Source organism: Ranitomeya imitator, chromosome 5 (assembly GCF_032444005.1).
Source record: "Ranitomeya imitator isolate aRanImi1 chromosome 5, aRanImi1.pri, whole genome shotgun sequence".
In the NCBI taxonomy this organism is placed as follows: Eukaryota; Metazoa; Chordata; class Amphibia; order Anura; family Dendrobatidae; genus Ranitomeya; species Ranitomeya imitator.
The window spans coordinates 558,583,142-558,598,699 of NC_091286.1; the positions used below are offsets into that span (position 1 = coordinate 558,583,142).

At 41.0% G+C, this 15,558-nt stretch overlaps 1 protein-coding gene across 4 annotated transcripts in view; it reads right to left on the reverse strand.

The window, feature by feature from the left end:
- Positions 1-609: 609 nt before the first annotated feature.
- Positions 610-15,558, reverse strand: part of EPHA4 (EPH receptor A4) — a 72,340-nt gene continuing 57,391 nt past the window's right edge. The window contains exons 8-17 of one of the 4 annotated variants that reach the window (XM_069727657.1): positions 15,306-15,417; positions 11,432-11,490; positions 11,166-11,279; positions 10,892-11,077; positions 9,101-9,162; positions 6,221-6,430; positions 4,280-4,429; positions 3,091-3,284; positions 1,050-1,205; positions 610-908 (exon numbers count right to left, since the gene is read on the reverse strand). In XM_069727657.1, the coding sequence (XP_069583758.1) occupies positions 794-908; positions 1,050-1,205; positions 3,091-3,284; positions 4,280-4,429; positions 6,221-6,430; positions 9,101-9,162; positions 10,892-11,077; positions 11,166-11,279; positions 11,432-11,490; positions 15,306-15,417 (1,358 nt within the window). In that variant the 3' untranslated portion in view covers positions 610-793. Of the gene's footprint in view, positions 909-1,049; positions 1,206-3,090; positions 3,285-4,279; positions 4,430-6,220; positions 6,431-9,100; positions 9,163-10,891; positions 11,078-11,165; positions 11,313-11,431; positions 11,491-15,305; positions 15,418-15,558 lie in introns of all 4 variants that reach the window. The other 3 variants (XM_069727655.1, XM_069727658.1, XM_069727656.1) reach the window with 3 other exon arrangements.

Below are 15,558 nucleotides of genomic sequence, written 5' to 3' on the forward strand. Positions count from 1 at the left end.
AAATAAAAGCCTTCCCCCGAAAATTAAAACAGTCCATGATATCTGAGGGAAACATGATACAGCTGGAGAGAGAAGTCAGATTCTTTGCTTAGCTGTGCTCCCTGCAAACTAAATCCTTGGGGCAAGATGGTGCTTTCAGTAGTTCATGCAAAACAGCCATGGTGCAGATGGTCCAGCAATACTACACCAAAGGAATTGAAAACATACCTTCATATGCTTCTCTACGTGGCAGCCATTAGGTGGTAGAAACACACTTCCATCCTTAACAAGGAACCCGGATATATCCTCTGAGTTAGCAGATGACTTAAAAGCCACAGGATCCTTACGAATGCCAATGACACCCAGCTTCCAAAAGAGGTCTGCATCTCCAGCAAACGATCACATAGTAATTCCAGTTGTCCACTCACACGGAAAATAAAACAAAAATGTTTGCACCCATTCCGAAAAGATGTCCATGTGACACGCAAAAAACAATCCACGGAAATAAGTCTTGTATAACGTATGTATCAAGCAACATGAGAGTGCCCAGTCCACTTTCAATGGTTGTCTGTAGCTTCCTGATGTATGATCTACTGTAAGTGTGGCACAAATGACGACATTTTTGTGTTGTTGTTTTTTTTTCTGTTTTTTTTTTTTTAATGGGTTTCACCTCACGCCTTTGATAATTAAAGTCTCTGTCCAACGGGGTGAGGCTAATAAAAAAAAGTGCAGTTCTTTAATTAAAGTGCATGGATGAGGTAAACTAATTTTTTCAAGAGTTCTGAGAGAATGTTTGCCCTGATGCACTAATAATTCAGACAGGAACCATCCTGCCTTGCATCTGTTGCATCTGGGTCCTCATTCCTTGAACACTGCTCAATATCTTGTTCTGGTGTGCGGGAGAAGTGATCCCAATCCGAGTTAGGTCACTACATGAAAAAATAATTAAAAAAATTATATTAATAATAATAATGGTATTATTCTCATCTGTACTACACCACAAACCCCAACAATACATAGATACTACACAACCCACATAAATCACATAGAAATCTCTGAAAAATACTTACTCTTGGTTGATGTGGACAACTGATTCCAGGTTGTTGTACCCCGCTGCTGTAAAGTTATCTTTATATCTGTCCATTTTAATAGCTTGCAGCCAATCCACCACAGAGACCACCTGGGACCATTCAGGCGAGCTGGGGTCCAGAAGAGCTGTGTTTGTTCTGCCAGTGAAAATAAAAAGTATTAATCAATTGCAGCAAACAAATTCAATGCGCATTGGGCAGATCAGATGATTAACATAGAAATATGTCGCCACATCTCTGCTACAGAGGCCATATATCATACAACCTACAAATCTCCTTCTGCTGATTATCAAGTCTTTGATCCATCTTAGATTGGATTTCTCAATTTTTTTTTATTCATCACTTTTATATCAATTCTGTATTTCGCACTGACTGCACTATCCGCATATTGTAGGCAAGAAGTGTATCAATATATAAAAATAAATAATAAAAAACCTAGTGCTGATGACTTGCCGACCATGAGCGTTGTAGCAAATCACTGTCCTCAGAAGTCTCGTGCTAACCATGCTATCGTTAGCACCGACAGTGCGAACGATAGCATGTGATTGGTAGCAGCGGTCATATGCACCTGAGCATCAAGTCACAACTGCAGGACAAGCAAACGAGCGGTGAGGATCACCAGATTGGTGAGGCTGTAGAGACAGAGAAATCAGCAGGCGAGTATTCCATTTTTTTTTTCCAATTTTTCACATTCCTACATTCTATTTTTTTTTTAGATCCCAGACAACCCTTTTAAGAATCACGTTTTCCCCCCGACGTCGAAATACACAGACAGACTATATCTAACCAATTTTATTGAAAGCCATTATGAGTAGCTTTTGGACACTGCAATCTATATGTACATAGCATATATGTGTGAAATGAAGATGGATGGTGCACACTGTAGGTGAGCACTATGTGATATATAATGGAAGCCCCAATGGATGGTTTATGGTCAGTGATTTGCTGTCTATGGCTCCTCACTACTGCTGTCATGAGTCTGGCGTCGTCTACAAATTCCCACTCTGCGTTTTCGATATGAATTATTATCTAATCAGCCATCGTCTACTTACATTACTTATAATGAAACTGCCCAATCATCAAGATCCTCAACAAGTTCTCTAAGAGCAGACAAAGCCTTAGCTCGCAGGAGAGATAATCTGCACTTTAATCAAAATGTTCCTGAATAGGCTATATGATGGAACTGGGTAGAATAAGGGGGTCTTTGAAGTTGGGTTTGAGGAATGTAATTCTCCCCAGTTCCCTCTGTGCTGGATGTTTTGGGGTAATTGCTTTAGCAGATTCCTTGGCCTGATTAGTAACATATCCTGCAGTTGACGCTCTATAAGCCCAAGCAACTACTGTGGGTTTTTTACTTATACCGAGAAGGAAAATAAAGTTTTTTTTTTTTTTAGATAAGACTAGGAATAATGAAAATTCAGAACTCATCGTATTCTGAAAAATCACAAGTCACACAGGCAAACCTCCCCAAGTTTTCATCAGCGGCATAGTGAGGAACCGTCCCTGACTGTCGAGCACAGAGCTAATTGCTCACGTTAAGGAAAGGCCTTGCTATGCTCCGATTAGTGGATCAGGTTTCAGAAATGCTTTTACCAAAAAATACTTTTTATCGTTTTTTTTTTCTCTTCCCCTATAGTTAACCCCTGTAAATCTGTATAGAGCTGCAGGCAGAAGTTAGACGCTGAAAGCAACACGGAATTGCTTTCTTTTAACCAAAAGCTCCAATAAATTTTTTTAGTCTGAGCTTCTTCATTGCAGCCCAAGGGAATCATTTGGCTTTCTAAAGTATCCGATCAATATCCATAAACACAGATACTTAAAAATCTGACCATTGCAGTTACAAATGTAAACTGATCGGAGACTGATTCAGGGCCGTGAGGTGGGGGGATTCACTCCTGTTAGACTTAACTAATAATCTAACAGATTGCTGGATATTGATTCACCCCATGGGGACATTTAACCAATTGATACTGCATCGGGTCATCAAAGGGTAAGGTATTTTAATTATAGGATCTTTACTAACCTTGAACCTTCCAGTCCGGTCCTTTTTAAACTATTTGGGTTTCGGATGAGTTTGTCAAGCATGCTGACTATCTGTCCAAATTTGGGCCGGTCGCTGCGTTCCTTCTGCCAGCAGTCCAGCATGAGCTGATGGAGGGGAATGGGGCAGTCCATGGGAGGAGGGAGGCGATATCCTTCTTCTATGGCTTTGATGACCTTCAAAAAGGAAATTGCCAGAAATCGAAATTAAAAACTCATAATTATATTAGATATCAGTAAACTTAGCTGCGAGATGATTAGATGACGGAAAGCTGATGTCAAAAAGAATATTTGACGGAAAAAAAAATAGTATCGGTCTAAGAGAAAGGCTTAAATTATCTGGAGAATATCACTTTCTAGCTTATGTTTCAGGATGTGCTGACCAGATGACCCCCTTATTATATATCCTTGGCTACCTCCCCTGCCAGGAGACATGAGCGCATCATATTTCCAGATGCACCTGGACAGTGTCTGAAGGCTCTACCAAGGAGACAACGTCTTGATATGAGTGAATGGGATATAAATAACTGCAGAATAGAGGGAAATTGTACACAATGCATATTCCAGATATATACTATGGGATCGCACAATGAATGCAATACTCAAGGAAACATCAAGGAAAAAAACAACAATCTTCTTCCTTGTTGTTGTGTATGAGAACATACAATGTTGGCTATTTCCATGTCCCTATTCTTAGGTTTCAGTGGGTCATCTAGAGACAGCTGTCTGAATACGATCCTTATGAGGCTTTACAGATGGTACACTTAAAAAAGATATGCATAATTTAAGAAAGGCCATTTAGAGAATTATTTTTTTTAATGTTCCTTAGAGACAGTCATTTAATTGGCTCAAGAGATAATTACACTAAGCTCGTTGTGCTTTACAAGCCGCTTCTCCCAGTGGTGAGTGGGTAATGACACATAGACCATTGCTGTTATATGTCTTATACTGTCTATAGCCCAGGATTTATACATTGATGTCATATCACTATATAACCGGGATCCTGCTGTGACATCACCACTGGGAATGGCTCATTATAAGAGAAGGACTCAACCCGTGAGTCAGGCCGGTATCAAGGGTGAAACTTTCATCTGCCATTCCTATACAAAGTACCAAAGAATCAACACAGAAAATACTATTAAATGTAGACCATTGTGAGCAATGCTGCTTACATCTTGATTTGACATATCCCAGTAAGGTCTCTCTCCGTAAGACATGACCTCCCACATGACGATTCCGTAACTCCACACGTCACTAGAAGATGTAAATTTCCTATAGGCAATGGCTTCAGGTGCTGTCCATCGGATGGGGATCTTGCCTCCCTGTAAAATACACAAAATACTAAATTTAGTCCATAGTGCCATCATTTATACTTTTTGTGCAAATCAATAATCACCATATGCATTTTGTATGGCCCAAACTTGCTAGTTTCTTGTCTGAACAGTAGGTCTATACACAACATATTAAATACGAAATACAGATGTACAGATTTTATATATATATATATATATATATATATATATATATACATATATATATATATATATATATACATATATATATATATATAATACTACAAAATCCCAACTTTTTGAAAGCTTACATACCTTGCATCATGTTTTTTTCACACGTCCGATACTGACTATCCATCTAGGCATATATATGTATATACATATGTATAAAGTATACACGCCTCAGCATTAAAATTGCAACACCAAGGAAAATTGGATAAACATGTTGGTGATGTGCAAATGATGGATAAGTGTTAGCAACATTTTCAAAACAGCCAGAATTATGAAAACATCCAGAATAAAATGCACGCATACACCATGGCTGCTATCAACTGTATCAAGTATATCAGAAGCTGTTTTTCAACCACATGTTGCTTATGCTACTGAGAACAGCTTGTGTGGCCTCAACGTGCCATCATGGCCTGCAGCGTCTCTGGACTCGTCTTCCATGTAGCACATCTGGGATGCCATCGGTCGACAATTGTAAAGGGAACTGCCAGAAGTGGATCTTGATGATTTGCTGCCCAAGTGCATTAACCTAGTAGAACATTCCTCAGACAACCAATAATAACTTAAAGGATAGCAACCAAGGTGTGTAAATGTGGGTATTTCTGTGTGTGGCACCCAGGCTCAATACTGAATAAATCTAGATGTTTTGAAAATGTTGTTTCTATTTTTTTTAAATGATTTGCACATCATTAACAAAAGTCTATAGATTCTATGATTTTCATAATTCCACGAAAATCTTTACAGCTTTTTATATATGCCCGCATTTCACATACATTCGGCCTACATCACAGTACATTTATTTGACAAGCTGTTAATACTCACAGACAACTACCATATTTTTCCATCCTCTTAGAATGGACTAATGAAGATAGAAATGTCTCGTAATGTATTTCTTACCTCAACCCATACTGTCAGCAGCAGCCTTAATCAATAGCTCATCCTGTCTGTCTTACAGCAAGGTGACTGCAAGTGACAGATATGGCCTGTGGTCATCAAGCTGTCACCCTGCCATTCATTAACAGAATATATTCAAGCCAGGCCTGTGATTTATGTAACGCACCAGCAGTGAAGGTGTTACACATCATCTGCAACCAGAGCCGTGCTGGTATGACTTCAATTAATGGAAAAGCCAACAAGGGCTTGGCTTCCGCAGCCGGCCTCAGTGCTTGGATAAATCTGTAAAGAAACTTCTTGATTTTAATCTCTCCTCGATTCACTTGGCTCAGATCCTGCCACTGATACACCTAATTGTTGTGGTAATGCACAAAGTGTGTTCCCGTCGTCCCGTATCCCCCTCCTGCTCGGATACTTTTATTGTTAGGCTCCAAGCTGTTTATATAAACTGCAAGACACGGAGACTGAGGAATGCGGAGCAGTAACAAGGCTTTGCACATTGAGATATGTGAGGTTAGACGCCTTGCCAGTAATTCTACAGAGATCTGCTCGCTCCAGCTTTGGTGGCAAGTGAAAGTAATACATAAGACTCCGCTTCTTCTGCTTCTGCCCACAGCCTCCAACTGTGACCATATGCTAAATCGGATTGTACAGTGCAATGCAATAGAGGCCTAATCTGCTTCTCGATTTCTGACTTACCCTGGTGGTATAGGCGGCCTCTGGATCATCCTCCAGAACGCGAGACATTCCGAAGTCCGAGACCTTACACACTAGGTTGCTATTGACAAGGATGTTGCGAGCAGCCAGGTCCCTGTGTACATAGCTCATATCTGAGAGATACTTCATGCCAGAACCAATACCACGGAGCATTCCTACCAGCTGGATCACTGTGAACCTGCCATCATTCTTCTGAACGAAAAAGAAGTAATTACTGATATATCACATGTAAAGCGCCATGGAATAAATGGCGCTATAATATTAAATAATAATAATAATATATCTCCCACATAAGAGTGCATACTTTTTATAGGGTTAACCCTTTTGTCACGTGAAAAAAAATGCTATTAACCTGCAGATATGGAGTTAATCTGCAGGTAAATAGCGTTATTAACCTACCCATCACCGGCACGTAGACCCCTGCTGCCGGGAGGAAATTTACTTTATTCCTCCTGGCAGTGTTCGGTATTCAGTCACAAGGGCAGCACACTCGCGGGTTCAGTCACCAATTTGTGCGCCCTGTACTGACTGACAGCTGACTCTAGTGATGAGGATGCAGTCAATCAATGCTAGGGGTGAGGTTATAGCTGCCGTTCTCTACACACAGGGCAGTGACTGAACCCGCACCGGCGCCACTTCCATTACTGAATCCCATAATGCTGCTGGGAGCAATAAAGTTGATTTCCTCCCGGCAGCGTGGCTCTAAGTGACGGCACCAGGCAGGTTCAGAACACTATTAACCTGCAGATTAACTCCACATCTGTATGTTAATATAGTTTTTTTTTCACGTGAGCAGTTACCTTTAAGGTTCCCATACACACACAAGTGGGTCAAGCACATTAATTTTACACATCTGATGTGTATAGGGTTCCTCTAAGGGTACCGTCACACTGAAACGACGCTGCAGCGATACGACAACGATGTCGATCGCTGCAGCGTCGCTGTGTGGTCGCTGGAGAGCTGTCACACAGACAGCTCTCCAGCGACCAACGATCCCGAAGTCCCCGGGTAACCAGGGCAAACATCGGGTTACTAAGCGCAGGGCCGTGCTTAGTAACCCGATGTTTACCCTGGTTACCAGCGTAAACGTAAAAAAACCAAACACTACATACTTACATTCCGTGTCTGTCCTCCGGCGCTGTGCTTTCCTCTGCACTGTCAGCGCCGGTCAGCCGTAAAGCAGAGCGGTGACGTCACCGCTGTGCTTTCCGGCTGGCCGGCGCTCACAGCCAGTGCAGAGAAGCACAGCGCCGGAGGACAGACACGGAAGGTAAGTATGTAGTGTTTGTTTTTTTTACGTTTACGCTGTAACCAGGGTAAACATCGGGTTACTAAGCGCGGCCCTGCGCTTAGTAACCCGATGTTTACCCTGGTTACCAGTCAAGACATCGCTGAATCGGCGTCACACACGCCGATCCAGCGATGTCAGCGGGAGATCCAGCGACGAAAGAAAGTTTCAAACGATCTGCTACGACGTACGATTCTCAGCGGGGTCCCTGATCGCAGTAGCGTGTCAGACACAGCGAGATCGTAACGATCAAAATGCCACTGTGTGACGGTACCCTTACTCTCTACTGACAGAGGATGTTGGGGAAAAGCAGGAATGAACAATTTGTATTCAGATGCCTGATACTTTTGTCCTCAGGAGGGTGTTGGGAAACAACTGATTCTCATTAAAGAGAGAGAAGCTGAATATGAAGTCTGACAAGTAATGCTTCATGGGAGAAAAGTATGCACATTAGCTTTCTCTCAGAGTAAAAGAAGCTAACACATAAGTTTGACTTAGGGGAGGTGGCTACCCTATAATTCAAAGTCCAACCCATTGAATAAGCCTTGCAACATGACCAGTGATGAATGAGAAGCCTGGAACTGATCTACAAGGCAGCCTGTTCCTGGCGTTTTGCCTCCCATCAGTGTAGAGTAGAGTCTGGTTCAGTGTGACACCTTTGAGGCAACATGGAGAAGTCAAGTCAATGTATAAGTCAATGATGATTCTTCCTTACATTGACTCAAGAAGCCAAAGTTTCTGTCACCCAGTGAGAGTTATCAGGGAAGAAAAGCCGCCCCAAGAACGGTCTGTCAGTGGTTATCTCCCCTCTTCCTATTAAACCTCATAAACACATGGCTGAGAAAATCTTTCATATGTATTAGGGAATTGAGAACGATAGCTTTGGGCGTAAGAGCAGCTCACGTGTGTTGGTGCAATAAGAGGCTATTAGCATACATCTGTATAAGAAACAATGTACAATATTCAGAGTTGTTGTTCATAATGGACCTTTATTGCATGTATTTATTACACAGAACTGTAGACACAACAGGGAATATGGACTCAATGCCATTTTCTTGTAAAAGGCCAAAGTATTTAATGATTGGTTTTCTCATAAATAATGGGTTAAAACTTCATGGGGTGTAACTTTTTGAAGTGCAGACTTTAATGGGAGTTTAATCACATGCTTGTGACTTGCTTGTCATTAATTCAGTGCTGAGCTGGAGCTACAGCCTTGCCGCTCTTAAGATGTCTTAGTCAAGGTCAGTCTTGAGCCAAGATTTGGCAAGTAGTAACAAGAAACAAAAAACAGGTCCCTAAAAAACAATGACTTTTACCAGAATGTGTCATAAAAATTGTCTGGCTTGTGAGGAACTCAATGTAATTACAACTCAGTTTATGGTTTTCTTGGACCTTAATTACAGATGCTACGAGATACTAAAAAACAGTCAACTGGTGGTGGTTGGGTAATGTGGCCTGGGATGTAAAGAATATAGGTGATGTGTCAAATGCAGCACTGGTATATACCAGTATCACCCATGCCAAAAGAGAAAGTCAACCCGCTTTGTAAACTGCTGCAAGGTTCTCCAACTTACCCGAAGGAAGGCATCCAAGGAGCCATTCTCCATGTATTCTGTGATGATCATGACCGGTTTGCCTAAAACACAAATATAACACTAATTATCAAATATTATATAATGAACATCCTACACACAAGGACATTCAGGTGAATTATTTTTCCGTCAGTACTAGTCTTATTTCATAGTGTTTCTGACCTAGTCTATGAAACATGAATCTGGCGGCAGGTTCATAGTGGGTGTCTGAATCTTTGCATAATTACCATCTAAATGTGTATGGAAATGTAAGCACTTTTCTGTCTGAGAACTATTTTTCACGCAGCACACTTATTTTTTTTCTCCCCTCTTGCAGCTATTAGAGCAGCAGCATATTTTAATGCTGCGCATGTGAGGACTTTATTCAGATTTTATGGTTTCATAAGTCACAGAGATGATAATAAGACACTGCTGGAATCTAAATCAGCAGCTTGGAAAGTACGGGAAAAGCTAGGACCAGCATCGCACAACATTCACACCTCGCAATGAATAATACTAAAATTAGACACTCCGTTTGTTATTCGTGCACATAACTACAACATGCCGCCATCCCACCGGAGCCAAAGCACTGGTATTAGGGATAAAGCAAGGTGGAAATAACAGATGGGAAGCAAAAAAAGTCCATATAACCCATTAGCGGCTAGGAAGAATTGGGTTGTACCGTCTGCATTACACAGCTATTGGGCTGGAAATCAAGAAGGCATTTGAAAGCAGTGCCGAGCACTTTCAAAGGGTTTTGCCACAGCAGATGACTGTAATGAGATTTAATGAAAGCTGCTTTCCCTTAGATGTGCCGTCCATTGCCACTGATGGGATCAGTGTTACAGTAAGTAGTGCCAAGGAAGGTTAAGCTACAGATCATGTTTTCGTTCTTCTATCCAAAAATGAGAATAGCTGTAGCCATCTGCCTATACGTTGACCAGTCCTAGCCTCACACTGCCCTGTGAGATGTCCTGCCGGCAGCACTCTCGGTATCACTTCCAAAGCCTGTTTACTCCTCTAGCATTAAGATGGATAGCCGAGTCCTTCTTTAGGTAATGCAGTAGCAGTGCCATCTGTCATTTCACAGCAAGATTTTATATCCATGGTGGGATGATCTATTACTCTTATGAATATTCATGAAAAATTGAAAGATCTACAGGACACATATCCATTAATATTGGAGAAGACAACTGCATGGCAAGTTAAAGAATATATCATCCCTGCTGTATTACCTGCAGGAAAAACAGTGATCCCGATCACGTCTCCTGTCTACAATGAATGCTATCTGCTCTCTAATACTCGACACTAACTGGAGGCTCAATCTCAGAAGTTGGTTGTGTATTCTCACATCAAGCATCGCAGCATCTTTTCATCTGTATAATTAACGCCTCATTCAGAAGTCCGTTTTTTGTGTACGAGTGCTCTCCGTGGTTTGGGGATAGTTTATGAGGCCATTCACATGTCCAATTTTTTTATTGGACCAAGTGGTTTGCAGAAAATATCAGAGACATGTCTGATTTTGACCCGGATCGGGTCGTATCAAAATCGGCAATGCAAGTCAATGGGTTGGTGAAAAAATTGTGTGGTCCGATTTTCACTGACTGTCAGAAAGGAGAAAGTGGAGAGAGTGTTTGCTTTTTTAACTTCTCCAAGTATGAAAAAATCAGATGACACTCATTCCAGACTGTGATGAAGCTCTCAGCTAAGTTATCGATTCAATCTTCTCGTATGCGAAAAAACGGACATCTGAATGAGGCCTAGTACAGAATAGTGAGGTTACATAACACTTACATTTGGTGACGACACCTTCGAGATGAATGATGTTTGGATGATCAAACTGGCCCATTATACTGGCCTCACTGAGGAAGTCTCGTCTTTGCTTGTCCGTGTACCCAGCTTTCAATGTTTTGATGGCCACATAGATTTCCCTTTTTCCTGGAACTTTAAGACGACCGCTGCAAACTTCCCCAAACTCACCTGTAGGCAAGGAAAGGGGGTTTACATTTACCATATGGAGAACAACGTTGACAGCCTTGACAACATAGGGTTTAATGTGTGTACTCACCTACGCCAATTACTTTCTCAATCTTGATACAAGAAGCATCAATTTCTTTAGCAAATTCCCGCACTGCCTGGTTGGGGTCTTCATACGTAAATGGGTCTACGTAGGTTTTCACTCCTGGAAAGTAACTCAGAAGGTCAATTCCATATTCTGAATGAAACAAAGCAAAAAAAAAATGTAATGAAACAAGAAAACATACTGTAAACGGTCATGCCATACATTATATGTGATATATGATACTGCAATTTGTTCCATAGAACAACCATTACCTTGATTTAAATGCTTCTCCTCATCGGCTTCTTGTTTAGCTTTGCTGTATTTGCTCCGCCTGAGGGTATAAAGAAGGAAACCATCAGAACCATGTACATAATACGTTACTTACCACTACATGTATCAATATAATCTTACTTTTCACAGGTGGAATTATCTGTATTTTATTTGTATCAATATGGCACCATTAAAAGTCCAGATAAAACTTTATTAAAGTGGATGTCCACTACCTGAACTACCCTTATATAAACGAAGAACTCCCACCTTGTATATTAAAAATACCATACACTCACTTCGACACCTGCGCTGATCCAGCAATATCAATGCCAGGGTTCTCGGGGCTCCAGTGACATTGTATGCCAAGTGAGCCCTGCAACCAATCAGCCAAATGGTGTCCGCTGATTGGCTGCAGTGCTCACATGGCATAACAATGTCAGCGAACCACAGGAGACCTGGTGCTGAAAGATTGATACATAAAATGAGAATAATGGGGATACGGGAAAATATGTGTAAGTGGGTTAAGAGCTGGCTCAGGGATAGGAAACAAAGGGTGGTTATTAATGGAGCACACTCGGACTGGGTAGCGGTTAGCAGTGGGGGTACCACAGGGGTCAGTATTGGGCCCTCTTCTTTTTAACATATTTATTAATGACCTTGTAGGGGGCATTCAGAGTAGAATTTCAATATTTGCAGATGACACTAAACTCTGCAGGGTAATCAATACAGAGGAGGACAATTTTATATTACAGAATGATTTATGTAAACTAGAAGCTTTTTATATTATTTTATTTATATTTTTCTTGTTTAAAAGTACAGTAAAAAGCTCTTGGAGACTTTTCCCAAAACACCTAGAGCTACGCTACTCTATTTGATAGTATATATATATATATATATATATATATATATATATATATATACACATCACTCAGCATAAATGAGTACACCCCAACGGATTTGACAAAAACCCTTAGTTTCCTTTCAGAATCAGAATTTTTTGGGATCCTGTACTACAAAATACTCCCACAAATGTGGGCCATTGATTTGCTATTTTGCACACATACAAATTGCACTTGTACAGGAATAAACATAGTGAAGTTGGAGAAAATACATGGATTTATAAACTAGATTACTTGTCTAATATTCTGCACTGTTTCTATCTGTGAGGGTAACATTTAGACAAAAATTTAGGTAGAACTTGGATTATATGAAGACAGGTGATTATGGCAATCACTGGTTATGTTGTATCTATGGGGGCTTTGTCTAAAGAACACAGGATTACTGATAAATACTAATTGAAGGCTTTGAGCATTTAATGATAGCTTTGCCATAAAATCTCTCCCCATGCATAACTGGTCACCTGTGCAACCTTTCATTCCCTATGTACTATCGGGGACACTGATGGATAGCATTGTCCCTTCATGGCAAAGTCTAATATAGGTCTCCATCAGAAAAAAAATGAAGCAATTCATGGGAAAAGCTGATGTTACATGGTCAGTGTTAAATGAAATGAAAAGAACAAAAGTCATGGTGAGAAGGGATGATAGGATTTCAAGTCCACAATGGAGGAGAGGTGGTCAGTTCCTCCCCTCCTCCACAAATCACTACAGGTGAGAGCGTCAAACAAGAGTTAACTTTTCCCATAGGATTTCTCCAGAGACTGGACAGCGCCTGCATTGTGGAACTGCAACCTAGTGTGAGATGTCTTCCTCAAATATCAGATATGTGGACAATGAGAATAGGTGTGTGTATCAGCCAAGTCAGCCTGGATCAGACCTTCAATGACTGATATTGATGGCACAGAGTCAACGGAGACAAAACAACTGCACACGTGATACCCATCCAATTCTGTCCATATCAAGATAGAAGATATCCACACCCTACTGATACATTATATGATGCTGCGGGAAGAATACTCATCTTGGAGACTGATTAGACAAGTATTACTTTTCAGCAAATATTTGGTTAAATGTAAGGCATAAAACAGGCTGACTCACTTCCAACCTAATGGAAGCCTGCTCGATGAAAGCCGCTTCCAAAAACACCCTTCAAAAAGAAGCATTGGAAATGAAGAGACTGAAGCCCTGTACAGAGGTGCCAAGCTGCTCTGAAACTACAGAGACACCATCTGCCTTCCTCGCTGTCAATTGCTTACATAACCTCATTAAAGTGCACAGGAATATCAGAACAGTCCAGCTTGGTAAGGACGCGGCACTAGCAACTTGCTTAGAGACACGACGAAAGTTCCTGTAACTTCCAGTTGAAGGAATTCGGACCAGAAATCAGCAATAGCCAAAGTTGCATAGAAAGACAGAAAGACAGGCCCCTTCAATGCATATTTCCCTAACTATGTGACCATGGCTGACCGTGGCTCAGTGGGACAGAAAGGATCCTATGAATAGTCCTTTCTAGTCCACACTAGGCTGCATTCCGAGCCGTTTCCTCCATTATACCATGAATGTCATTGGTATGCTTCTCGTGCATTCAGATGTACATTCCTGTCATTTCACTATGACATCTGCGATTGAGGATTGGATTCAGGACCTGCCCCTTTGTTTATAGTCTTGCATTTAACAGATCAGATCATATAGCTAAAAATGCATCCTTGATAAGCTTGATGACTTCCGACAAAGAAAAGAAGGCACTTGAACATTTTTCAACCCACATAGCCGACACATCTTTCTATTTGTTCAATTGCAAAAAGGAAAAAAGCAGTTTGAATCCCCATTAGGAGCCGTTAGCCTGTCAGCTTCAAGTCTCCTTGGCTGCGTTCCCTAAGACAGCTTTATGGCTGACACTACAGAAGAATCAATGAAAGTCCAAAGGGTCGGCGTTTCATTTTTCTATAAAGTGATCCATTGAGAGCCAATCACCGATGGCCTTCTATCGACCCAAGCCCACCCTCTCCAGAGACATTAATAGTGGCCATACTGACAGCCTCCGAGAATGATAAACCGCGGGAGACCTGATGAAGTACAACCCAGGTAGAGGGTCTCCGAATGATTTTCTGATTACGCGGCATCAGTAGCTTTTTGTCGCCTCGCAGCCCTCAAACACAGACGTGCCACCTACACATCCCTTTTAAAAAAACAAAACATTTGGATAGAGTGGCGGCATACTGGTAGATGCTCAAATAACATAAAATCGAGATCTCGGGAATTAGTGGAATTAATTTTCCATTTGAAGCGGGACTCCTGCTGCAGACATCATGCTTAAACTGCAGGGTGCTTTTGCTGCTGCTCTCGTGCTGGGGAGATCAAAGATCTTGGTAGGGGTTTGTACTGAGAATGCTATGTTTAGATGCTAATCACAGAATATGTCTTTGTTTCAGGTCTGAACTCCACCCAGAAAAGGAAAATACTGACAAAAGAGAAAGACAAAAGCAAAAATAGGCATTTTCCGAACCCTAAAAATGCCTAACATACTTTCTGAAAAAAACTTCCTTTCCCTATGAATCAAAAATATGAATACAATAAAACGTGTAAAGTAAAAGCTGAGTTCTCGTCCAACCGGTTCACCTACCAGACTGTAACACTACTTTGCTAATATCTGTTGCTTTCTTTAATTATCTAATTTTTCTTCTCTAATTATTGCTCTGACTCTTCCGTACATCCGGATCCCAATAGGGAGGAGTAATGTTGTTTTCATTGGGAAAAGCAAAAAAGTAATGGTGTTTTCACTGGGAAAGCATACAAGCAAATAGAATAAAAAATGAAGCAGAAGATTGTTTTGTTGTAGTTTTGAGACTTACTGTTTTCATCATAATCTCTGAAGATTTTCCCAACACAGCAGTCTATGAATAATTTAGCGGTGGTTTACAATGTTTTATTTTACTATTCATTTTAAAGGCTGAAATTGGCAAATCCGACCCCATACCTTCTGCTGATGACAAAGGCAGCGATGAGAATGACCACGAGGACAATGCTGCCTGCCACGGACACCAGCAGCACAGTAGGACTGGTTCCTTCACCGATCATTGGAGATGGCACTAAAAATAGCAAAGGAAACACAATGCATTAGAATGAATTCAAAGCCGCAAAGGCGAGACCTGCTAAAATTCATGCCGAGGATACAGTTTATCCTTCAGTTATGGAGCCCATATACTTTCTTTCTATGGTCTATGGCAAAA